Source organism: Podarcis erhardii, assembly GCF_964252035.2.
Source record: "Podarcis erhardii genome assembly, chromosome: 10".
In the NCBI taxonomy this organism is placed as follows: domain Eukaryota; kingdom Metazoa; phylum Chordata; class Lepidosauria; order Squamata; family Lacertidae; genus Podarcis; species Podarcis erhardii.
In genome coordinates, this window is record NC_138500.1 from 50,634,331 (window position 1) to 50,660,035 (window position 25,705).

At 42.1% G+C, this 25,705-nt stretch overlaps 2 protein-coding genes across 5 annotated transcripts in view; one reads left to right on the top strand and one right to left on the bottom strand.

Moving 5' to 3' along the window:
* Nucleotides 1-25,705, bottom strand: part of TMEM117 (transmembrane protein 117) — a 212,780-nt gene that overhangs the window by 180,863 nt on the left and 6,212 nt on the right. For all 4 annotated transcript variants that reach the window (XM_081878005.1, XM_081878003.1, XM_081878004.1 and 1 more), the window contains exon 2: nucleotides 23,134-23,428. In XM_081878005.1, the coding sequence (XP_081734131.1) occupies nucleotides 23,134-23,410 (277 nt within the window). In that variant the 5' untranslated portion in view covers nucleotides 23,411-23,428. The remainder of the gene's footprint in view (nucleotides 1-23,133; nucleotides 23,429-25,705) is intronic.
* On the top strand, nucleotides 1,420-5,447 carry LOC309351742 (P2Y purinoceptor 1-like; the record flags this gene model as incomplete). The annotated part of the gene is made up of 2 exons (XM_081879560.1): nucleotides 1,420-1,474; nucleotides 4,234-5,447. 2 exons carry the CDS (start codon nucleotides 1,420-1,422, stop codon nucleotides 5,238-5,240), a joined length of 1,062 nt encoding a protein of 353 aa, XP_081735686.1. The 3' UTR covers nucleotides 5,241-5,447.

The window sequence follows — 25,705 nt, forward strand, 5'->3', positions numbered from 1 at the left end:
GGTTGACCACAACTACGGATGAATGCTATATATTAATCATTAGTAATTGTTTAAGTCTTGCTATATTAATCACTAGTTTAATATAGCAAGTTTAATAATATAGCTAGTTTAATATAGCAATTTAATAAGGAGGTTTTCACGCCTGTCCAATTCTGTGTTCCCTTTCCCAGCCTTTGGTCTATTGATGATTGATGCCTATATGCAACCTTTGCTTTGTACTTGTGTTAACCAATCAGCAACAAGCACATATGTGGCAATGCTGTAATATTTAATAAAAGGGACTCCCCGAGACATGCTCGAGAGATGCCTCCCATATGACACCCACCACTCGTCTGTCGTTTATTTCAACCCAACAGGATTCGATGGCAAACATTTGTGAGCTTGGGAAGACTATTGTTTGTTTATTTAAATCATTTATATACCACCTAATTTTTTTAAAAAAAATCTCTAAGAGGTACTATTCACTAAGACTACTACGTCCTTCTCAAAATGGGCCTCCAACAAAGGGAAGATCCTCCCTTCCTTGTTACACTGTACTCTGGCTTTTCCTCTAGAGAGCCAGTGGATAAGAGCAGTAGACTCGTAATCTGGTGAACTGGGTTCACTTCCCCGCTCCTCCACATGCAGCTGCTGGATGACCTTGGGCTAGTCACACTTCTCTGAAGTCTCTCAGCCCTACTCACCTCACAGAGTGTTTGTTGTGGGGGAGGAAGGGAAAGGAGATTGCTAGCCACTTTGAGACTCCTTCGGGTAGTGATAAAGTGGGATATCAAATCCAAACTACTATTACTCCTCTTCTTCTTCTTCTTCTTCTTCTTCCAAGGACCTCAAGGTGGCATGCATGGTTCTGCCCCTCCCCATTATAACCTCACAACAACCCAGTGAGGTAGGTTAGGTTGACCGACAGCAACTGGCCCAAGGTCACCCAGTGAGTTGTATGGCTTAGTGGAGATTTGAACCCTGCTCCCTGAGGACCCAGTCTGACACACTAATCAGTGCACCACAATGGCAAACGGAGGTGCCAGTGCTGTGAGCAAAAAGACCCACAAAGGTAGCTAGCTAGCTAGCTGCTGTTGTGTACTTTGGATTGGTTTCCTAGGATTCCTTAAAAGCATCTACACAAAACAAAACCTGATCGGTTTGGATTTTATGCGGTGTATTTTTCTGATAAGCAGTGAAAACACAGGCGGCAAATTGTTTTCCTGAGATAATATGCAGTATCATTGTAAAAGTGTGGGCAAGCAGAAAAGTGTGACTTAGCCTTTCTCTGCGAAGGGGAGGAGTCTAGAGGCTGAAAGAAGTGGCCCGTATGTTTCCATTTTCATTATCCACAATATGTGGATTATTAACGAACACAGATGAGAACATAGACGTTAATGGGATTCTGACAAAACTGGAGATTAATGGGGAAATTCCGAGATGACTTGGAACTCCCAGCCCTGCACAATGGAAAATGCAACCATTTTTAAACCAGGTAAGAAAATAGTAAAAGACGTATTTTCAAGTATTTGTTTGAGTGGGATACAGCATTTAGTGTTGTTCTTGGCATCTGTCTGTCTCGAGAAAGAAATGTAGGAACTAACCTGAGTTTTAAGTTATACATAAGCATGGAATACAGAGCATGCAGCTGAATATTATATTTTCCACGAATTCTTATACTGAAATGATTTTCAAACAGTTCTCCTTTAATTCTAATAAATACAGATCTTGACAATTCATTTTACCTTGATTTCATTAAGAATTAAAATGAAACGTTAAATTTCTATTGGCATAGCTCATTACACTTTACTGGAGTGTTAATTGAGCATAAAAGAGGGATTTGCCTCACAATTAATAACCAAAAGGTAAAGCATTAATTTTCAGTACTGGATGTCATATTAGCTACTGTTCCATTAAAGACCAATATCTGTTTCTGTTTTTACTAACGCCTAATGCTGCAAAGCGTGAAAGGCTATAATTATGAACCATTGTTTGCAATGTATCCCATAATATAGGATATACATGACTAGGAATGGGTGAATGTGACAGTTTCAGTTTCTCTCAGTCTCTCATTTTTCCAACTGTCAGTTCTCTACATACACATCAATTTGTGGATTTATTTATTTTTTAAGTCTACATGAAAATTCATCAGCATTACATGATAAATTTATCTTCATGCACATGTTTGCAAAGCACTTTCCCCTAATGTAATACACTGGTGTATGCTATAGTCACTGATATATGCATTGTTTACACACTTTACCGTAGTGCATGCATTTTCAATGTGCTGGCATCAATGCTGATTTCAGGTGAGATCGTGCAAGAAATCACACGAGCTCTTGCAGGCTCGTGATTCCAGCAACACCTTGCTGGAAATTGACACAATCTCATCCAAAATCAGCACTGCTTCTCTGGCAGTGGTGGGGCACCCAGCGGGGGGCAGGGCATGAGGTGATGGACTCATCCTGCCTAATAGCTGTGCCAACTCTGGACTGAGACAGTTTAATTGTTTGTAGGATGCTGGGGGGGGGGGAGTTTTGTCATTGATGCCACAGGAATGGTGGAATATAAATTGATTAGAAAAATCTTCACATCTGTCAACAGCACATAGCTCCATGACCCACTCACACATGCTTTGACACATGATGAAGCTAATATACCCACCCCACACCTTCTCATGTTTCACTTTGTCCTCATTTGGTAATTTTAGACACAGAAAGCAGCATTAACACACATTATGGGATTGTTGCCTTCATAGTACCTTTGTTTAGCAGGAAGTAATTAAATATTATCATCTTAGCCTGGATAATGTCTCCTTATCATTTTGTGCTTGTAATTACGGGAGTCTTTATAGTAGTCCAGAGATTAAGCAGTGAGAAGTAATTACCAATAGATACTTATAACTACAAAATGAGTTGCATTACCCTGCTGGAATGCAAGGTACCCTCCAAACAGGAACAGCAGGATTGTGGAAATGAGCAGTCTAAGAACACATAAAATAGCAGTCTTAGGTACAGAAAACTAGGGCTTTGTGGAATAGGCGTTTTGCAAACATTGCCTGGAGAGACTCAATGACAAATTAAATGTGGCATTATTCTCATCGTGGGGCCTTGCTTTGTTGATATATAGGATGGAGCAGGGGAAGGGGAGCTGGATTGGGACCACGATGAGGGGGTTTAACCCTTTGGAACCCCACCACCACAGTCCTGATCAGAATCCACCCCCACAATCCCCAAATGGACTTGCTATTCACCATGAGAAGCTTTATATACAGTGGTATCTTGGTTCTCAAGCGGCTTAGTTGTCGAACAAATCGGCTCCCAAACACCGCAAACCCAGAAGTGTGTGTTCCGGTTTGCGAATGTTTTTCGGAAGCTGAACTTCTGACACGGTTTCCGCTTGAGTGAAGGAAGCTCCTGCATCCAATCAGAAGCCACGCCTTGATTTTCGAGTGGTTTCGGGAGTCGAACGGACTCCCGGAATGGATTAAGTTTGAGAACCAAGGTACCAATTGGCTAAACAAAAGTCATGGCAAGGCTAGGAAGCTGTCTTATATCAAGTTAGACCAAAGGTCTATCTAGCTCAGAGTAACACCACTAGCTGGCAGCAACTCTCTCAGGCTGTGGTTTCTCCAGTGCCAGGGATAACCTGGGACCTTCTGCACGCAAAAATATATTGCAAATGAGGGAAGGCAAAGGGCCATCAAGAAGCATCCTTATTTGCCATATTTTCCCACTGAAACAGTAAATCCAAATTACATGGGAAAACAATATGGGGATGGCATTTGGGTGAAGGCAACATCATACAGAAAGTTTGGACTTGATATCCCGCTTTATCACTACCCGGAGGAGTCTCAAAGCGGCTAACATTCTCCTTTCCCTTCCTCCCCCACAACAAACACTCCGTGAGGTGAGTGGGGCTGAGAGACTTCAAAGAAGTGTGACTAGTTCAAGGTCACCCAGCAGCTGCATGTGGAGGAGCGGGGACGCGAACCCAGTTCCCCAGATTACGAGTCCACTGCTCTTAACCACTACACCACACTGTCTACACAGACACTGCACAAAATGTGCATGCATTATCTGATGTGCAGAAATGCCCACTTTCCAATTTTATTGTACCATACTATCATTCGACCCCAGCCAGTGCCAAGTGAGTGGGCCACAGAGAATTTATTTACCACTGAAGTCCTGTTTGCTCACAGAGATCCTTTTAAGTGTTTTGAAGCAACACCTTGACTTTTTCTTTTGCTTTCAGGTAAAATCCATGGAAGGATGTCAAATACCACTTGCATTACCTTCTGCAGCAGCTTTAGCAGGCTGGAATGGTACTGCTACTTTGTATTTATACTTTGCTTCTTAGTTGTGCTAATAGGATTTCTTGGGAACATGTTCACGCTGCTCTATTATATATACACTGTGAAATCGTGGACCAGTAGTACTGTATTTTTATTCAATTTGGCACTGTGCGACTTCACCTGGATTTTCCTGATTCCCTTTTCAGCCTACTACCTTCTGCTTAATCACACAGCATATTCTACCCAGATATTCTGCCAGGTGAAACGAACGTTCTTCGACATTAACGTCTACGGAAGCATCTATTTTCTCACACTGATCAGTTTTGACCGATTTCTAGGTGCCGTCCACCCAATTCGTTCCTTAAAGTGGTGGGATAAAAGCAGAGCTACGTATTGCACCATCGCCATCTGGGTCCTCATTTTCATAGAGTCCATTCCTGATTTTTACTACACATTCATGGTCCAGAGGAAAAGGGAATCTGCCGCTTGCCTGGATAAAGTTGGAGACCCTCTGCACTTTGCGGTGCCTTTTACCATTTTCAGAGTTCTCTTTGGATTCCTTATTCCAGTCATAGTCATCTTTACATGCTACACGTTGACTGTGAAAGCATTACAGAAAATGAAAAACCGCCAACAGGGAAGACACCGAATTGGAAAGTCCTTGATATTGGTTTTAGCTGCCATGGTTGTTTTTGCGGTGGCCTTCATTCCCTATCATGCCACGATGACGGCAGTGATAATTTACAGAATGAATTACCAGCTCAACTCTGACAATATACACCTGATAGTTGTCATTTATAAGTTCACCGAAGTCATCTGTGTTTTGAGCAGCTCCCTAAACCCCATCATTTTCGTGCTTGCAAGCAAGAAATTCCAAGATAAGTTCAAAAGCATGCAGTGTTCTCCTAAACACAGATGTCATTGCTGTCGATCACATAAAATTGAGGATGCCGCAGCTGCACTTTGATAGGTTAGATGCTTCGTCATTTTCAACTTCTGCTTTGATAATAGTTTTGAGACAAGTGGTACCTTTTGTTGAATCAAGCTCTGCTGGCGTATCAGCAAGCTTTTCAAGGTCATTGAGTCTTTCTTTGAGCATTACTGTTAGAGTAAAGTAAACCCATAAGGACAGGTGGTAGGGATGAGCATACTGGCTCCAGCTTCCTCCAGCTTCATTCCCATTGCCCTTCCAGCTCATAGATGGTAACATCTGAAGCTGGGAACCTTCTGTACTCATGGAAAGCCAGTGTTCTAGAATATAGAGTGACTCTTCAGAAGGAGATTGCTGCTTCCTTCACAAAAGGCTTAGGGCAAGTGGATTGCTCTCCCCTGCCTCCTCGTGTGTTTATTTTTCCCCAAACTGTAATGTCCGGAAAGGGCTATGCCTTAAGTGAACTGGACTAAGGGTTCTACGCAGCTCGATAGCGGCTCACAAACTGCAGAAAAGTTCCATTCCAACCACTTTCACTGTACTGATCTTGGATCAGGCCATACATTGGAATCTCACCGAACTCTACCATATCATCAGAGAAGGATGTGTGACAGATGTTCACTAATGAACCAGATCTCAGTAATGTAATCAGTTCACATTTACCATTCTATATTGAAAGGGAATGACAGCCCTTCAAGTCTTAAAAGCCACGGCCTGGTATTTCCAGATTTAACCATTGCTTATGTGCAGGAAGTTTTCTCCATTGGGGCTTCTTAAGCATTACCTAAGTCGTGTGGTATCCCCTATGCCCTGATTGCCTTCCAGAAGGCTAGGCACCCAAACTGTGGTCTGAGCATCATTCATGGCATGTCTTTGAATAACACTTCCACTTTGAATTTTATAGAAGTCTATGGATTTCAAATGGTAATAAAAAATAAGAAATAAAAATACAAAAAAAAAAATCATACAGTGTTTAGCACAGTGCAAAACAATTGCTACAACAAGCAGCAGAGAAATCATTAAGGGGTCTGTTGGGGCCACAGCAATTTTCAAGTGGTCCATGGGGGGTGGGGGTGGGATTCACTGGCCTTGATGAATGGTTAAATGTCCCGATTGTGTAGACAAAGGCTGATCCCATAGGCTCCAAACATGGACCTGACACTCTGCTGGGAGCCGTTTGGGAAAGACCTGCAGGATTGGCTCCTGGCCAAATGTTGTCCCAGCCGTGCAGATGAAAGCAACTCCCATGCGGCTAGAGCAATGCTTCTAGGGCTCCATCTGTCCCTATATTCAACAGCTGGTAAGCAGGTAAATTAAATTCCTGTTTTATGGTACAGTGCTGCAAACATAAAATCCCTGATAGAATTTAGCACAGCCATGAATTTAGCTCACCTACAAAGAAAGAGCAATGGGCAATTAAAATACAAAAATGGATGAAGATTCTTGTTTTACCCCTGAGTCCGAATGATTCCATTCCATTCCATTCCTAGGATATCGGTTAGTCAGTCGAATTTATTTGCTAAAAATTCATTGGTCATGACAACGCTACAGGAATACAAACAGCATCAAGGTAAATTTTAGCATAGGTGTCCCCAGCACAGTGGACTCCATGTTGTACAGTGGAATGTTGTACAGGCTGCTAAGGAATATATACAGATCTTATATGTAAGATCTTATATGTAATGTGTTTATATCCCCATCCACTGCGAAATAATAATTTATTATTATGTTGTTGTTGTTTAGTCGTTTAGTCGTGTCCGACTCTTCGTGACCCCATGGACCTGAGCACACCAGGCACTCCTGTCTTATTATGTATGTTGCCACTAAATGTTAAAACTTTAAATTCCACACTTTAAGGGCCTCTTAAGATGGTTCGCAATATAAACACACTGTCGCTACCAACTCCACAATAAGAATGTCATTTAAAAAATTAGAAGTAGCTAAGTAAAAAAGAAAGAAAGAACATTAGAAGCACCAGGAAGAAACAGATCAAACCCAAGATCTCCTAACCAGCTTCAAATGCCCTATAGAACAAACAAATCTTTACAGATCCTATAAAAGCCAGTAGGGAGCTAGCCTGTTAATTCTTCTTCAGAAAACATTTGGATAGACTGGATGTTACGCTCTATCCAACTACCAGCTAGGCTCAAATAGCTTAGAAACCAGAAGCAGAACTCTGCTTGGTGAGTTCTAGAGTTCTAGAGCTCTAGAGTGAGCAGACAGGTTCATACTAAAGACGACAGAATATTCTTAATCCACTGTGTTTTATGAGAATTCAAGAGCTTCCCACCAAGTCCATCCACTACCCTATTTATTTCCATGTTTGGTGGGAGGAGCTGTTCCATTCATGCAGTTATTACTTTCTTTTCCCTACTCATGTGTAGCTCTGTGTGCCCAAAGTATTTTGTATCTCAGTCAATGGGAAAACTGGGAAAGGGAAGTCATCACTTGCAAATGATTCACAGCCACAATTCAGTGGGAGAACATTTGCTTGCCATGAAGAAGTTCCAAAGTTCAACCCCTGGTATCTCCAGGCAGGGCTGGGAAGACTCCTGCCTGAAACTCTGGAGAGCCACTCTGGAGAGCTAGAAGGACCAATGCTCTGTCTCAACTTCCAGTGTTCCTCAGATTTATCACATGCACACAGAATGCCTTTATTTTGGATGCACTGGCCATGCTTGGACAACAGTATCTCAGCTAAATAAGCCAAGAGATTAATGAACCTCATCTCCACCTCAACACAGCCACTTGGCTGTTTCCCTCATGTAAACAAGCAAAATCACTGTTAGTATGGTTTCTTGTCATGTCTAAACCAGGAAACTATGGCGAGCAACTTCCAAAGAAGCCTGGATATGAAACCAACCATGGTTTCATATGCTCACTTGTTTGGAGGACATCAACCAGTTCCCTGGAGGACATCAACAGGGAGCTATGCTTAACTTGAGACTCCTTGACTCTTGTGAAGGAAAGAGCGAAGCAACTGCATAAGTCTTGTTCATATCTTGACTTATGAAGCTGGACCGGTATTTCTTTGAAGCTGATTTCATTGATTTAACTAGGTGGGTGCTTTTGTGCATTGTGAGCCAGTTCCTTGAGGAGCATCAGAGAATATACGAAAGTTCTTCTGGGCTTCAAAGCAACCTTTAAAAGGTAGTATATGCCGCCATTTTCAGAAAGCAAGCTTGAGCTTCACTGCATGTGCAAAAGTCCCCCATGTGGCTCTTTAGATCCCAGCCTTTGCTAATGAGTCACACATTTCAGATCAGTAATTACTTTCATAAATAGCTAGTGATCTTGTTGATAAAATGGCTTTATATTTTTACAGTTTAGCTAACACAGGATTTACATAGCTACTCCATGATTCACTAAAAAAAAAAGAAATAACAAAAAGGTCACTGCTTTTCTAGAACCATATCCACTCTACTGTGCAAACACAGCGACTGTTGTTTAGACTATTTTTAGATACTTACTCAGCAAAGAGAGGTGTTTTTAACATGTATTTTCTGGGGGGGGGGACCAAGCTAACTACAGAAAAACCTTGCTTTGGTAACTTTGACTTGAGATGGCTTTGACATCTTAAATGAAAGAGAATGGATAATTTAAAGAGAAGAGATATCACAGATCTTTACAAAAGGCATCAGACTTGAAGAGCTAGTGAGCAGTCAGTGTTATTACAATATGGTTGTGCACCACAGATACTTAGGACTCTCCAAGTCAAAAAAAAGTCGGCTGTCAGGATGTTATTAGCATATAAATATCCCCATTTTGGTTTCTCAGTTTCTCATTGTCCTAATCTTAAGTTCAGTTCTCCATATTTCTGCATCCATTTGCAAAAGATTTGATCAAAAGTGTTCCTGAACATGTGTCAGTATTTTAGCATATGCATTTTTGTGCAATGTGCACATTTTTGCAAAGTAATTTTCCCCAAGATAATGCATTTCTGTATGTTATTTTCACTAATGCTTGTATTTATATGCCCATATTTACCCTAGTATATGCATTTTTGTATTCAATACCGAGCCGCTGAATTGCAAGAAGTGTAAATAGTGATGGGTGGCTCTGTTTCAGTTAATGCGTTGTTTCAGAAAGCATGGATTCTGTAGGTTCACCTTTCGATATTGACTGAATCATTTCCCCCCATTACCAGCCAACCCAGTTTGTTACCAACAGTAGGAGGTACCCTGATCCCATCACCATCAGAAGATGGTGGTTGACATGAGACAGGGCATTCCCAGTGGTGTCCCCGAGTATGGAACTCCTTCCCAGAGGATTCTGGTCCGCCTCCACAGTTGACATATATAAATATCAGTTCTCATTGGGGTAGGTTTCCCCCTTTAGCTATTTTAACTTCTGCTCTACGTGTGTGTGTGTGTGTGTGTGTGTGTAATATAGTGGTTTTATGGTCTGTTTTATATCTGTTTATTTCAGATGTTTGTTTTAATGATTTGTTATGTGAAGCCACTCTGTACCCAAGAGGGGGGGGGCACAAAAACACCAAATACATGATGATAGATAGATAGATCTTCCTGATCACTGCTTTGTGGCCCACAAATGGCTACCTTCGTTTAATAAATTAAAATTTGAAAAATAAGCAACTTGCTTGGTCATGTTTATTTCAGATGTTTGTTTTAATGATTCGTTATGTGAAGCCACTCTGTACCCAAGAAAGAGGGCACAAAAACATGAAATAGATGATAGATGATAGATATAGATGATAGATAGATAGATAGATAGATAGATAGATAGATGATAGATAGATGATTGATTGATAGATAGATAGATGATAGATTATAGATATAGATGATAGATAGATAGATGATAGATAGATAGATAGATGATAGATAGATAGATAGATAGATGATAGATGATAGATGATAGATGATAGATAGATGATATAGATAGATAGATAGATAGATAGATAGATAGATAGATAGATGATAGATAGATGATAGATAGATGATAGATAGATGATAGATAGATAGATGATAGATAGATAGATAGATAGATAGATAGATAGATATAGATATAGATAGATAGATAGATAGATAGATAGATAGATAGATAGATAGATAGATGATAGATAGATAGATGATGATAGATAGATAGATAGATAGATAGATAGATAGATAGATAGATAGATAGATGATGATAGATAGATAGATAGATAGATAGATAGATAGATAGATAGATAGAGATAGATAGATAGATAGATAGATAGATAGATAGATAGATAGATATAACAAGATCAAAACCCTAACAATGGTAAAGACTTGTTCATCCAGCAGCAAAAGCCTAATAATTTCCCAGCTAACATGTGGCACTTGAGTGAGCAGCTACATGGTCAGGCAGGGTGATATCCAAAGATAATGGGCAAACTGTGGCCTCTCTCACAACCCCACAGACAATATTTGGAGGAGTTAAAAATGTACATTTACTCAGCGGCACACAACTATTTCTGATGTCACCCTGATTAACTTGTTTCCCTGCAAACCAAAGGCACCCGACATCTGTTCATATTTACCTAGCCATATTTTAATCTGCAAACAGGGGGCTTTTAAGTGCTTCATTATAATATTACTCATTTCTGTTTGATTTGACACATCCAAATAGTGTGAAACGAGCTCGTTCCCATTTCCCTGGAAGAAAAGAACAATTAGCGGATGTAGTCGAGAGGCAGTGTCAACACAATCTCCAAATAAGAGATGTGTTGCACAGGTCCTGCCATTGTTCGCATGACTTTGCAGAATATGGCAACCGTAGAGATCGCCAGGATTGTCTTACAAAGTTGGCAGGCACTAGTTAAATGTTTCTGGATCTCACTATTAGCTAAAATGCTCTAATTAACTAATACCGAGTTCTTTTTTGGAGGGATGCCAAGGAGACCCACATAGGTACCCTGCCCGTACAGGCCAGTCTTGCCAGACTCTAGGGTTGTGCGCTCATCTCACTCTAGAGGCCGGGAGCAAGCGTTGTCCGCAGACACTTCCAGGTCACGTGGCCAGCGTGAAGAAGCTGCTCCAGTGAACCGGCACCAGAGCAGCACACGGAACGCCGTTTACCTTCCTGCTATAAAGCGGTACCTATTTATCTACTTGCACTTAGGGGTGCTTTCGAACTGCTAGGTGAACAGGAGCTGGGACCGAACGACGGGAGCTCACCCCGCCGTGGGGATTCGAACCGCCGACCATGCGATTGGCAAGTCCTAGGCGCTGAGGTTTTACCCTCAGCGCCACCCGTGTCCCAAGGAGACCCACATACCATGCATTAAATTAATTTGTAGAGCAATCCTACACATATGGGGAACAGCAAGGAAAGGGAACTCCTGCTGCATGGGAAGAAGGGACGCAGCTCGCAAAGCGCTGAATGCAACCCAACGGGATTTACTTCCGAATGAATGTGCTGCCAGTCTAGTTTAGGGAAAGCAACTGGAATTGTTTATATAGGCAACATAAACCTTTCAATCAAATCAACCATTTTAATCTAGAGTCTATTAGCATTTTTCAGAGGAAGTCAAAGAGGCGGACATTAATTCCACAGCGCTTCCTTTGGGGTGTGCGAGGCAAGTGAATCATTTCAATAACTTTTTGCCAGCATTTGTTTTAGAATGTTTTTATTACAGCCTGAACTTTGCAAAACCCAGTAATCAACCACATTTTTTAAACAAAAGAAAAGAAAAATCTAAACATTATATGGAATACGGTGTCTTTATGCTAACAATACCTTAAAACAATACCTCAGGTACCTCAGGTTAAGTACTTAATTCGTTCCGGAGGTCCGTTCTTAACCTGAAACTGTTCTTAACCTGAAGCACCACTTTAGCTAATGGGGCCTCCTGCTGCTGCCGCGCCGCCAGAGCACGATTTCTGTTCTCATCCTGAAGCAAAGTTCTTAACCCAAGGTACTATTTCTGGGTTAGCGGAGTCTGTAACCTGAAGCGTATGTAACCTGAGGTACCACTGTAATGACTACGGAACCAAGTATCCCTCCCTCAGTTGATGTTATTTGTTTTATTTATATCCTACATTTTTCTCCAAGGATCTGCTCCTTCTCACTCAATCTCCACAACAACCCTGTGAGGTTGGTGAAGCTGAGAGGCCCCATGCACAAAGGCAGCCAGTGAGCTTTATGACTGAGTGGGGATTTGAACCCAGTTCTTCCAGATTCTAGTCTGACACTTTATTTATATATATATAATTTTTTATTAGTTTTTTAACATATCATTTTCAACAGTCATTAAACATACTTTTACATTTTATTCATTTTTTTTTTACTTCCATCCGTCCTGTCTGAAAATTTTCCAATCTAATCTCTTAGTATGCATTTCTTATTTTCCCTATTACATTTCAAACTAATAACCAATAGCTCTATCTTTTTCTACTTTGTAACACTTTGTATAGTTCTCCTTACAAAACTTCTTGTAGTCTACTAGCGTAATTTGTTAATTACAGTTGCTCTTCAAATAATTCATATACTTCTTCCAATCTTCTGTAAATCTCTGGTCCCACAGGTTTCAAATCCTTTCTGTCATTTTGTCCAATTCTGCATAATCCATTAATTTCGTCTGCCATTCTTCTTTCATCGGAATTTCTTCTTGCTTCCATTTCTGGGCTAACAAAGTGTGTTCTCCTTCATGGAAAGCACATGTTGCGGTGGGGGCCGACAGGACACTCCAAAGTTGTGGGGCGGGCTAATTGATCTTTGGCCACTGTTGTGATTGGGCTTACCTTGTTGTTGGGAAGAAATTAATGCTGCCATTTGTTGACTGACGGCCAGAAATGTTAAAACTCCCTGCATGGGGCATAGAGCTTCCTCTTTTGGCCCCGTGCATCGGATTGACCGTCCCCCCTCCCTTTAATTAGGGTTGTTCGCTTTGACCTTGCTATGCCTGTCATGGGGTCATCTGCTTTTGGGGCAGGGGCCTGCTAGGAATTTTGTCCATCTGGCTGATTGGCTGGGGCCATTTGTTTTTTGCCTACTGTGTAGCAAATCGTCACAACTTGTAAAGTTGCGGTTAGGCATTGGTTTATGGTTTGGTTGGTTGAGGAGCATGGATTGGCTGTGCCTGCCCCTCTAATGCTGCTGCAGCAAGGGATTCCGTTAAAGGAATACAGGGGCTCACCATTGCTTTCGTCCGAACCCTGTCAAGGGGCTAGGGCCATGCAAGAGCCCCTGGTTGCATTCGGGGAGGGCTGAGGGCAGGTTCCCTGCTCCGTCGCTACCCCCAGATGTATTCCCCTTTCCTGACTTTCGCAGGCTTGCGGAATGGCAGTCTGTCCCCCACTGGGGGGCAGATAGTCGCAACCAATGCCTAAGCAACCACTCACATATTTTGTATTTTAATAAAGTTGTGGCCAAAATTATGCCAAAAACCTTAAACAAAATTTCTGTGTGATGTGTGAGTTATTTGGGGTAGCCCTGGGGACTCTTGCCCTAGTCTGACACTTTTAACTACCATGTCATGTTGTGGGCACAGATCTGTCCAGAAAGATTTCTTGTGTCTGGGGAGAGAAATCTGGCAGAAACTCTCCAGGGTTTCAGACAGGAAGTTCTTCCCAGATGTACCTGTAGATTTTAGATAGACTGAACTTGGGACCTTCTGCAGGTATAGCAGACACTATGCCTCTGAAACTGTGACTTCTTCCCAATCCTGATGCTTTTCCTTCCTTTGAATTCATGGAAAGAGGCTGAAATGATTCATTCTTCTTAGGTGATTTTGTGGGGAGGGAAATCCCAAGTGTTTGCAAAGGCAACATTATTTCTTCACTTTCTTCTCCTGCAATCTGAACATGAAAGTGAAGCACTGAGATGTCTTTATGGGACCCAAATCTGTCATCAGCCAAGCACTCATAACAGGAGTTATAATACCAATGCTATTCCAAAACATTGCAATTTCTACTCCACTTAAAAACAGGTTCGCAACCAGATTTGGGGCATCCTTGTTTCATAGATGTATTACAAAAATATTTTCACATTCTGTTCCCCGTCCCCCTCATTCTGTTAAAAAATTAAGCAACAGCTGAGAGCTTGCAAAATCTCTAAACAGAATGTCACAAATCCTCTTTTGCATCAAAGGGTAGCCAAGCTGTTTCCTTTTAATTTGACAACTGCCAACAACCCAAACTAGATGTGTAGTGCAGTTTTAACACATGCCTGATCCTTAAGGCTTCCTGCACAAGAAAAAAGGCTGGCACAGAAACACGGGGTGGGCGGAATATGGGAAGAGAAAGGAATCTCTGGCAGCACCACAGCAATCTCAGGAAGCAAAACAGAGAATGTTGTCATAGGACTGCAGTTCTGCACACAGACTGACCATTAGCAAGGAATGCCATTTTAATTTCAGAGGAGAGGAAGGCTGAAGGTCCCGATGTATTGTGGAGGAGAAAGAGCTTAAACAAAAAGATTTAGGTTATGCATGGTAGATATGGCATGCACACTGACACATAGAACCCTTAATGGCTTGAGTCCCAGAGTGGTGCATGCTCTAGTTATCTTCCGCTTGGACTACTGCAATGCGCTCTACGTGGGGCTACCTTTGAAGGTGACCCGGAAACTGCAATTAATCCAGAATGCGGCAGCTAGACTGGGAGTGGCCGCCAAGACCATATAACACCGGTCCTGAAAGATCTTCATTGGCTCCCAGTATGTTTCCAAGCACAATTCAAAGTGTTGGTGCTGACCTTTAAAGCCCTAAATGGCCTCGGTCCTGTATACCTGAAGGAGCGTCTCCACCCCCATCATCCAGCCCGGACACCGAGGTCCAGTGCCAAGGGCCTTCTGGGGGTTCCCTCGCTGCAAGAAGTGAGGTTACAGGGAACCAGGCAGAGGGCCTTCTCGGCAGTGGCGCCTGCCCTGTGGAACACGCTCCCAGCAGATGTCAAGGCAATAAAGAACTATTTTACTTTTAAAAGACAACTGAAGGCAGCACTGTTTAGGGAAGTTTTTAATATTTAATGCTGTATTGTTTTTAACACTTGATTGGAAGCCATCCAGAGTGGCTGGGGAAACTCAGCCAAATGGGTGGGGTGTAAATAAATTATTATTATTATTATTATTAAATATCTGACTGTTATGGCTGGCTGTTATGAGCTGCAAGGGAGGCCCTTTTGGAAGATCCATTGCTCTGCAAAGTTCGAGGGGCTGCAGTGCAGGAGATGGTCTTTTCTGTGGTGCCCACCACCCGCTTGTGGAACACTTCAAGGTGCGTCTGGCCTCATCACTGTATGCATTTCACCAGGAGGCCATGGTGCATCTTTTTGCACAGGTGGGAAATGAATTCAGAATATCACTCCCGGTACAGTTTTGCTGTTGGTTTTGCTTGCTGTCTGATGCTCTAAAAGTGGGGGGGGTAAAGGACCCCTGGACGGTTAAGTCCAGTCAAAGGCAACTATGGGGTTGCAGCACTCATCTCGCTTTCAACTGAGGGAGCCGGCATTTGTCCACAGACAGCTTTCTGGGTCGTGTGGCCAGGGATGACTAAACCGCTTCTGGTGCAACGGAACACCGTGACAGAAACCAGAGTGCACGGAAACACCGTTTACCTTCCTGCCACAGTGGTACCTATTTATCTACATGCACTGGTGTGCTTTCGAACTGCTAGGTTGGCAGGAGCTGGGAGAGAGCAATGGGAGCTCATTCCGTTGCGGGGATTCGAACCACTGACCTTCCGATTGGCAAGCCTAAGAGGCTCAGTGGTTTAAACCACCGCACCACCCGTGTCTGATGCTCTAACTGCAGGCTTAGTGCTGCGATGCACCATGTGACTTCCTCACTATTTTAAGTTGCATGTAACCCACCATGAGAAGGCAGGATAAAGAACAGAATATAAGAAACATAAATCTAAGTGACTCAGGGAGCTGTAGCTCTCAACAATCCTATAGTACAATCCAGCCACATATTGACTCAGAAATAATGGGCCTTACTCCCACAGATGACTGCAACCTTTTACAATATGATCCACAATTGAAGTCCTGACCATTTTCACATTCAGGTGAAAAGACTCCTTTTCGTCTATTTTTTTCCATGAAATTCAATTCCAACTCTTTAGGAGATGCAAGAGAATCAAGGCCCACCTAGGGACTGTTTTTCAGACATTTATTATTTCAACATTCAGAGATTATTTCCAAGTTAGTAAAACAGAACCCCTCAAGTGAGGGCTGCATTGGATTCACACTGTGTGTATTCAGTGACCTCTGGTGGGCAGTTCTGTTAAGTACCTTTTTAAGGGTCCAATTAAGTTCCATCAATCTGCAGCTTGAGTTTTTCCCAAAGTAACAGAAGCAGTGTTAGCAGCAATTCTTGCGAGGGACACTTTGGACTCAAGTCATGGACAGAAGTGTCCAAACTCTAACCAACGAAGCTATCCACTTGATTTAGATCAGGGCCCTGGAAAGAGGAAAAATGATTAGACTGCTTCCTCCCCCGTATTGCAGCCCTAATTTAAATCAGGATTCTGCTCTGCTGCTTGTGGAAGATGAAGAAAATGTCACCGGGTGATCTAATTATGGATTCCCATCTAACATGTCATTTGACACCCCCTCCACACACACACACATCCTTATTTACCAGGCAGAGGGCCTTCTTGGTGGTGGCACCCACCCTGCGGAATGCCCTCCCATCAGATGTCAAGGAAATAAACAACTGACTTTTAGAAGACATCTGAAGGCAGCCCTGTTTAGGGAAGTTTTTAATGTTTGATGTTTTCTTGTGCTTTTAATTCTGTTGGGAGCCCAGCCAGATGGTTGGGGTATAAATAATAAAATGATGATGATGATGATGATGATGATAATTAATGTGAACCTGGAAGAGAGGAAGCTGATGGAATCGAAGAGGTCTACAAGGATTCAGTTTTCATAGGAATCCTGTTCAAGCATTTGGTACCACAGGAGCTTTCTAGAACAGACCCAGCTAAACCCTTCAGCCAGGGGTGGACCTACATTTTGAGGGCCCTGAAGCTCAAAATGTAATGGGGGGCCCTTCTCCAGGTTTAGTACTAAGAATCTGTTTTGGTTGCAATTCTGACTGGCTGTCTGCAAGTGCTAAGCCAGATTTTATGAGTTGTCATTTCTACCGGCACTGCTATCAGTGGGACTGTTGGAGTCAAGATTTAATTTTGTGGGAGGGCTTTTTCTCTTGTAAGACAGTTCAAAATGTTTAACAGAGCTGCCCATCTCCATGTGAATGGAAAACACAGAAATCTTTCCCAGTCGGCAAAATATGAAATATGGACCTGCCAAAACATCCTGGATTCAGTAAAGGAGGTACCAGCACATCTACATTATTCTGCTGTTAACAAAATTGGGAAAGCATCAACGGAGCTTATGGAAGGGCTGCTTACTTCTCTATTTTTAGATGCCTACATTTGCATCATCAGTGGTCCATACTGCCAAGTTTTATTTACAAGGCAACTTTCAATAAACTGGCTATAAACCACAGCTGGAAACTGATGAGCCTGAATCCACATGCAGCCGCTGATTGTCAATTCAGGTATTTATGATTAAGCCACTATTTAAAGCCTTCAGTCACATGCATTCTTCAGAAATGATTGCTATTATTAGGAAACAGTTGAGTTTAGAGCCAAAAGGAACAATATAATTTTGAACTATTGAAGGCACAAACAGAAAAAGGGGTTGCTATCAACAGTGTTGGTGGCATCAATTCATCCTGCTTCGATCTGCTCTGCGGTCAGCTGCAAGAAAGTATTGTCAGCGTCCAGAGCTTTGCTGTCTTGGCTTAATTGCCCTCTGCCTACCTAGCAAGGCATCTATTACATTCAATATTCTCTGACATTTATTTCCCAAGCTCTTATTATGCAGTCTCATAATGCCTTTCAAATAAACGCCACATTTCACCTGGGGGTGACACGATTTAGTTGCAGGCACAATACCCATTTATAAAATAAAAAAGTAATTGGGAAGCCAGATAAGAAAAAAAGTGAAATTCAGGAGAAAAGCATGCTAAAATGTTGATTAATTTTCATGGGAACCTTGTTTTATTTTATTTTTTAAATCACAAACTAATGCACAAATGTGGTGAACTGACCTTAAGGCTGGGGGGAAATGAGAAAACCAAAATTGACAGATACATTTTATGTTCAAGGTGATTTATAGAACATGAAAACCTGATGTATCCATCTGTTGCTTTTTCTTTAAAAAAAAGTACCAAATGTAAAGTGAGTTCATACAACTCACTTCATGGCGTTCATGAAGAAAAAGACATCTCTCCCAATGTTCTGTATCTTCTCTTAAAACAAAGGGGTCACTCTCCTCAAAGTTACATTTTTAATTTTTAATTTTGCTTTCAAGGCACTGCTGAACACATCTGACTCTCCCCCTGGCAATGTGGCAAAGAAAAAGAGAAGACTTAAATATGTGCATCTTTTTTTTAATGACTCTTTTTAAGATGTTGCTGGATGCAAGTCGTACTGCAGAGTTTTCTTAAGCCCTGATTGTTTATGGTTAGAATCGATTCTTGAGCAACTTCCAATTTTGATTCCAATACCTCGACCTCTACTCTCAGATAGAATATCTGTAATAGCTCTGCATTTGTATACTTTAATGATTATGGTTGCAATCTTGCATACACTGTTTTGTCTCCTCTTTTTTCAGCATCTGATCAATGTGATCAAGGCTTTATTGCAAACTGGCAGCCTTTATAACACCAGAGCAGGGCTGACCAATGTAGTGCCCTCGGATAGCGATGGGGGAGAAACTCAATTCAGTTAACAGCTAAAAGCGAACTTATTGAATTTGCACTTTTCAAAGTCTTGTGAGAACCAAAACACAGCCCTCCTTTAAAATTCACACTTCTCCAAGTTTCATAATACACTTCTCCAAGTCCATACAAAAATGCATATGTTAGGGCCAAGGAATATATTAGGACTCACGGGTGGTGCTGTGGGTTAAACCACAGAGCCTAGGACTTGCCGATCAGAAGGTCAGCAGTTCGAATCCCCGCGACAGGGTGAGCTCCCCTGGCTCGGTCCCTGCTCCTGCCAACCTAGCAGTTCGAAAGCACCTCAAAGTGCAAGTAGATAAATAGGTACTGCTCCGGTGGGAAGGTAAACGGCGTTTCCGTGCACTGCTCTGGTTCGCCAAAAATGGCTTAGTCATGCTGGCCACATGACCCGGAAGCTGTACGCCGGCTCCCTCGGCTAGTAAAGCGAGATGAGCGCCGCAACCCCAGAGTCGGTCATGACTGGACCTAATGGTCAGGGGTCCCTTTACCTTTTATACAGCTGCAAATATAAATGTTTTACGTGCATTGTACAAATGTGACACTAGATGGCGATGGTGGGCTAATGACAAATTCAATAGATATATTTAAAAATTAAGCATTTTCACAGCTTTTTTAATGTAAATTCCACCTTAGTGAAAATAGCACACTAGCATGCATTGCATCTGGGGAAACCGCTTGCAAAAATGTGTACAGCATTTTAGACCTGCCTTGTCTCAGTGCAGACAATGGCACAGTTTCATAAACAGGTGGGAAAATAAGCTCAGCGAATGGAAATCCCACCAGTTCTTGTGTCAATGAAGATTTCTACTAAAAGCCTTAAACAAAAGCTGTTTACTTTCAAGTCTTAAAAGTCTGCTGCTCACCAGCTGCCTCTTTGACCCAAGGCTTCCCCCCCCCCCCCATTCCAGAGGCCAAATTATGTTTCATTGTGATTCCGGTTAGCTTGGTCACCTTCTGAATCTAAAAACATTCTATTTACTGATGGGATATTAGTAGTTTTTAATATATTAAAAAGATATATTAAAAATCTTTTTTGGCCCAGGTGTGTTTCTACACACACACACACACACACACAGTAGTACATTAAAGCAAATTAGTCAGCAAAGGTGAGGAAAAGCTTACTTAAGCTTTTTTCCACCTTTACGCATGTTTACATCTTCCCAGGGATTTGATAGTGCTTCAGCAAAAATGGTGTTAAGTCAGCATTTGCAAGGCTGTGGCTCTCTCTCTCATAAATTTCTGGCACTAGAGAATCCCCATGAACCAGAGGACTGAGCAATAGAAAATCTTAAATTATAGACGTTTTGTTTCAATTGTAAAGAGAGCTATGGAAAAGTAAATAAATATAATATTAATTTTCCATATTCCATAACAATTATAATTACAATATGCTGCCCATCTGGGAGACTCCGAACAAAATATCAAAAACCCTGTTACTAGCTATTTCAAGTTGGTATGTGTCACTTTAGAAAATAATATAAGCAAAGAAAGATAGGTCTCCACCCCCAAGGAACTTCCAGTCTAATTTGCACAATGGGTAAGACAAGGGGAGGGTAACAAGGGAGTAATATATGCAAATACAGCTTGAGACCCACAGGCAGAATGAGTTCTATCTGACACTGTTGTCCAATTTGCACAAAACTTCCACTTACAAAACTGAACTTTCCCTCCCTCTCTTTCCCCTACCAGCACCCCAAATCTGGCCCAGAAATGGGCATTTTCTGCTGTTGCCCCTGCCCTGTGGAATGCGCTTCCCTCCGTGCAACCACCAGTTGCTTCAGGTGACATATCCCTCTTGATGTCAACAATGAAACCGAATAGCTGTGGGGTCTGGGAAATCAGACTGAGCAGAATATAAATATAGACTGATTCACCACCTGAACCAGATCTGACTTCAGCTTTGCCTAGGAATAGGTCACGAACACAAGCTGTGTACTCAGATACACGTGTAATCTGAGAGGTATATCTGTGCTCCTTACCTTTAAAATATTAAAAACAGGATCTGACCCATGTTTGTTTGGTAAAGATTACGAGAGTTAGCACGGCCGAAATCCTCTTTCACCAATGTATATACAGTGGTACCTCGGGTTAAGTACTTAATTCGTTCCGGAGGTCTCTTCTTAACCTGAAACTGTTCTTAACCTGAAGCACCACTTTAGCTAACGGGGCCTCCTGCTGCCGCTGTGCCGCCAAATCACGAATTCTGTTCTCATCCTGAAGCAAAGTTCTTAACCCGAGGTACTATTTCTGGGTTAGCAGAGGCTGTAACCTGAAGCGTATGTAACCTGAAGCGTATGTAACCCAAGGTACCACTGTACAGAGAACCTGGAAGCCAATTCAGGGACTGCTCCCACTGATTTCGCAAAGGATACACATGTGTGTTGGATATCTGGGGTGATGGGGAATCAGATGAACTTGAAAACAGACCACACCCTGTGTCACACAACGGGAATGTCAGATGTTGACAGTCTCTGACTAGCCACATTTGTGGACTGAAAGAGATTATCACTTGTCAATGGCACCTTATGATGTTCTGCATATAACTAACTACTCCATAAGCCAGCCTTGAACAACCTGATACTCTCCAGATGTTTTGGACTACAACTCCCATCAGCCATAGCAATGCTCATCTAAAACATTTGGGGGGGTACCAGATTGGCAAAGTCTGCCATAAGCCAGTCTCTCAAGTGATGAACAAAATTTTGCCACACACCAATGCCTAATCACATATTAAAAGGAGAAGTGAGTGATAAGTCTTTGTCACCAAGAGATAGGATGTTATGCATCGCCACTTGCTAAGGTGATCATATGTGTTGGTGCCACACAGTAAATAATCCGATGGTGTGCCCATCTGACAGATACCCCCAAGGAGATCAAGGCACCATATACAGTCCCATGCCATCCCCACTTTTTATTCTCACAACAATTCAAATATTTAAGGTAGGTTGAGACAGGGTGACCAGACCAAAGTCAGACAGTGGGCTTTATATTTGAGTGAAGGTGAGAGATTTGAACCTGGGCCTTCCCAGACTGGCAGGCAAGCTTCCTGATCTCAAAGCAGAGCTTTCCTGATGGTGAGAGGAAGCAGGGTGGTTTCAACTTTTTCCAGGGACATTTTGTCCAGACATCTACATGAAGCAAATGTAATCTGGTTGAAACCTACAAGGAACCAGGCAGAGGGCCTTCTCGGTAGTGGCACCAGCCCTGTGGAACGCACTCCCACCAGATGTCAACTACCAGACTTTTAGAAGACATCTGAAGGCAGCCCTGTTTAGGGAAGCTTTTAATGTTTGGTGCATTACTGTATTTTAATATTTTGTTGGAAGCTGCCCAGAGTGGCTGGGGAAGCCCAGCCAGATGGGCGGGGTACAAATAATAAATTATTATTATTATTATTATTATTATTATTATTATTATTATTATTATTATTGCTAATCACACTCGTGGTTCCATTAGCCATCCCCCCTGAGTCTTCATCTTTTAATGTTTTAATTAATGCTTATTGGAATAACATAATGGTTTTTGTGTAACACGGGCTTAGATTTTATTCCTGAGAACAAGTCATAGAATTGCAAAATCACAGAATTGTAGAGTTGGAAGGGACCATGAGGGTCAACTAGTCCAACCCCCTTTTCACCCAATGTGGGGCTCCAACCCACAACCCTGAGATTAAGAGTCTCATGCTCTACCAGTGGAGCTATCCCAGTTCTTAAGTCATCCTCATAAGAATGATCTCACTGCAAAGAGTCAGTCCTATCTGGAAAATCTAGCTCAGATCACAACTCCATGGATTGGACGGAATGGACAACAAAGGCTCCCGGGTACTGAATGCATGCTTACAACAAATGCAAAAAAGCACATTAAACAAAGCCATGCTCTTATCATAATATCCAGGCCGTGTTTCACAAATACGTCAAGACAGTGAGGAAAGTGCCCTGAAGCATGTCTTTGGCGAGGAAAGTTAATGCCCTCTTCATTAGACCAAACAGATGTGCCTTCACTGTTTGAAAGATTATTTTGCTTATAGTCATCAAGATTGATGATCTGACTGACTCATCACTGCTGCGCAGCACATCCTATTCAGCCATCATCTTTCACTTTGCTTTGCTGCCTTTTCAACCTGAAAGGTGTGAAACGGGAACATCTCACAGAGAGGGAGAGAGAAAACAGACTTTTAGCACATCATGGAACTTACCAAACAAGCGTTGATGGAAGAAGAACTTGCCAGCTATCAGTCCGGTAAGGATGGCAAGCAGCCACAGGAACACTTTTAAAAACCTCCAGCCTCCTCCCTCGGGGTATTTGTTTGCTACAAAAGAAAAGCAGTTCCCCACGACAATGACATTTGCTTCTGTTTGACTGTGAGAGACTGGATCCTCGGCAAATATCAAGAAGTTACAGAAGATCACCAGGTAGGCCACTATCAAGCGGGACCACGGATGCTGGAAGTAGTAGCGGAAGTCTTTGGCCATCCTCAGACCCTTCAGCCCCTGCATGCAAAAAGCAAAGAAGGCATTTGTTCTATTGTGTTACTGGATGTTGCACTATGTTATAGTCTTACAAGGGCTATAACAGAACATTAGAAGTCAGACTATTGGCCCATCTAGGCCAATTTGTTCAACACTGGCTGGCAGTGACCATGCAAGGTTTCAGACAGGAAGTCTTTTCCAGCCCTATCTGGAAATACCAGAGATTGAACCCGAGATCTTCCACATGCAAAACGGATGCTCTACCACAAAGCTATGACCCTTCCCACTAAACATCACTTCCCCCTGCCACCCCAGCTTCTATCCTCTTTAAATGGGCTCCGGAACTGGCTGCCTGTTTGTGTGACCCTGTTTACCAACTCCAATGGGGGCACACTGAGCAGATGGCGAATGCTGACAAGAGTGAATGAAAACCCTCAACTAAAGGCACTTTCATTCACTTAGGCCAGCAGCTTCCCAAACTTGTGTCCCCAGCTGTTTCCCATCATCCCTAGCTAGCAGGACCAGTGATCAGGGATGATGGGATTTGTAGTCCAAAAATAGACCCAAGTTTGGGATACACTGATTTAGGCAAAGAGCAGCTTTTGCTTCAATTGATAGGGAAGATGGATATGGAATCCACAGAAATCAGAATTTTCATTCTCATTTCATTGCAGGGGGCTGGACTTGATGATACCTTCCAACTCCACAATTCTGTTATTCTAGCTCTTTCACTTCTTTTCTAGATTAACAGTGGAAGTCCAAAGGAAGTCAACCGGACTATAGTTCCACTGGAATCAATGGGTCGTAAAATGAGTCACAACTAACCAGTTCTATTGATTTCAATGGGACTTAAGCACAACTAACCTACTCTGGATTTGGGGCCCATGTTTACATAAATAGGGTGGGAGAGGCTCCAAGGCAATGTAAGCCTCATGCATGCAAATGCTTCAATATTCAACTAATAGAAAAGTTCCGACGAGCACACAGAAGCAGGATTTTCACCCAAGTCAAGACATCTTGCATGTCTACTCAGAACTAAGTCCTGCTGAGACCACATAACTTACTCCAGGGTGTTTATTTAGGCTGGGAGTGAGCATAATTGAATACAGTGAACTGATAAATCATGAATATTTTAATTAACTGATGCATTTGTCAATTAAATTTGCATATGGATAAAAACAATGGGTCTGAAGCAAACAGCAGACTTCCTTTGGTTTTAGATCAGCGTTGAAGAACCTGTGGCCATCCCAAGCTACAACGCTCATCATCCTTAACCTCTGGCCATACTTGCTTGGCCTGATGAAGACCTGCAACACCTCAGCCGTGCACAACCTCCTGTGTGCTTCGCATCCAGTGTGCTCCCACCACAGGCTTGTGAAGCTGTTAACACACAGTGTTAGCCACAACCCACACCTATCCTGTAGTTTCTTGAGAAATGCTGTGTTTCCCCTAAAACAGCTTTGATTCGATTTAAAAACATAGGACATATATGAAATCATCCATGGCCCCTTTCCATCCACTGGTGCAGACAGACAGAAGGAAACTTGGAAACACATCCAACCATACTAATGTGTAAAATGGTGATCATAGGGTCCCCACCCATGTTTTAATTGATGCATGTGTCATAGATGGAGCACTGATCATCAACAGGATTTATAGTTACTTGTATTAAAAATAATGGGTTGGATTCAAAGGTGTGCAAGTTGAAGGTGACAAGATCCAACCTATCTATATATATATCTGTCTGTCTGTCTGTCTATATCTCCTGACTAATCCCTGTAATTGAGTGGTTTAAAAAACTATCCTCAATTGCATGTTGCAGACTTACCTAGAAGCAAGCATCTCACTATAGTCTAAGAACAGGTTTTCCTGCAAATCACCTTGGACTTCTCTTAATAGCTGCACAGTATGCCAGTAAATGAATGACTCAACTGAGATAGACCTTAAGACTGTTGGCATCTGCATTCCTTAGTAACATTCACTTTAAATGAATGGAAGGAGCCAAGGTGACAATATTAAGAATACTCCAGATAGAACCATTCTGGAGATCCCTATTAAGGGTTATACTCACAAATGAACAGAATTTATGATTACAGATAGGTAGCCGTGTTGGTCTGCCATAGTCAAAACAAAACAAATTCCTTCCAGTAGCACCTTAAAGACCTGTATCTGAAGAAGTGTGCATGCACACGAAAGCTCATACCAAGAACTGACTTAGTTGGTCTTTAAGAATTTATGATGTTTTTGGACGCTGAGAAAGCATTTGATAATGTCTCCTGGAATTTTATGCTTAAAGTA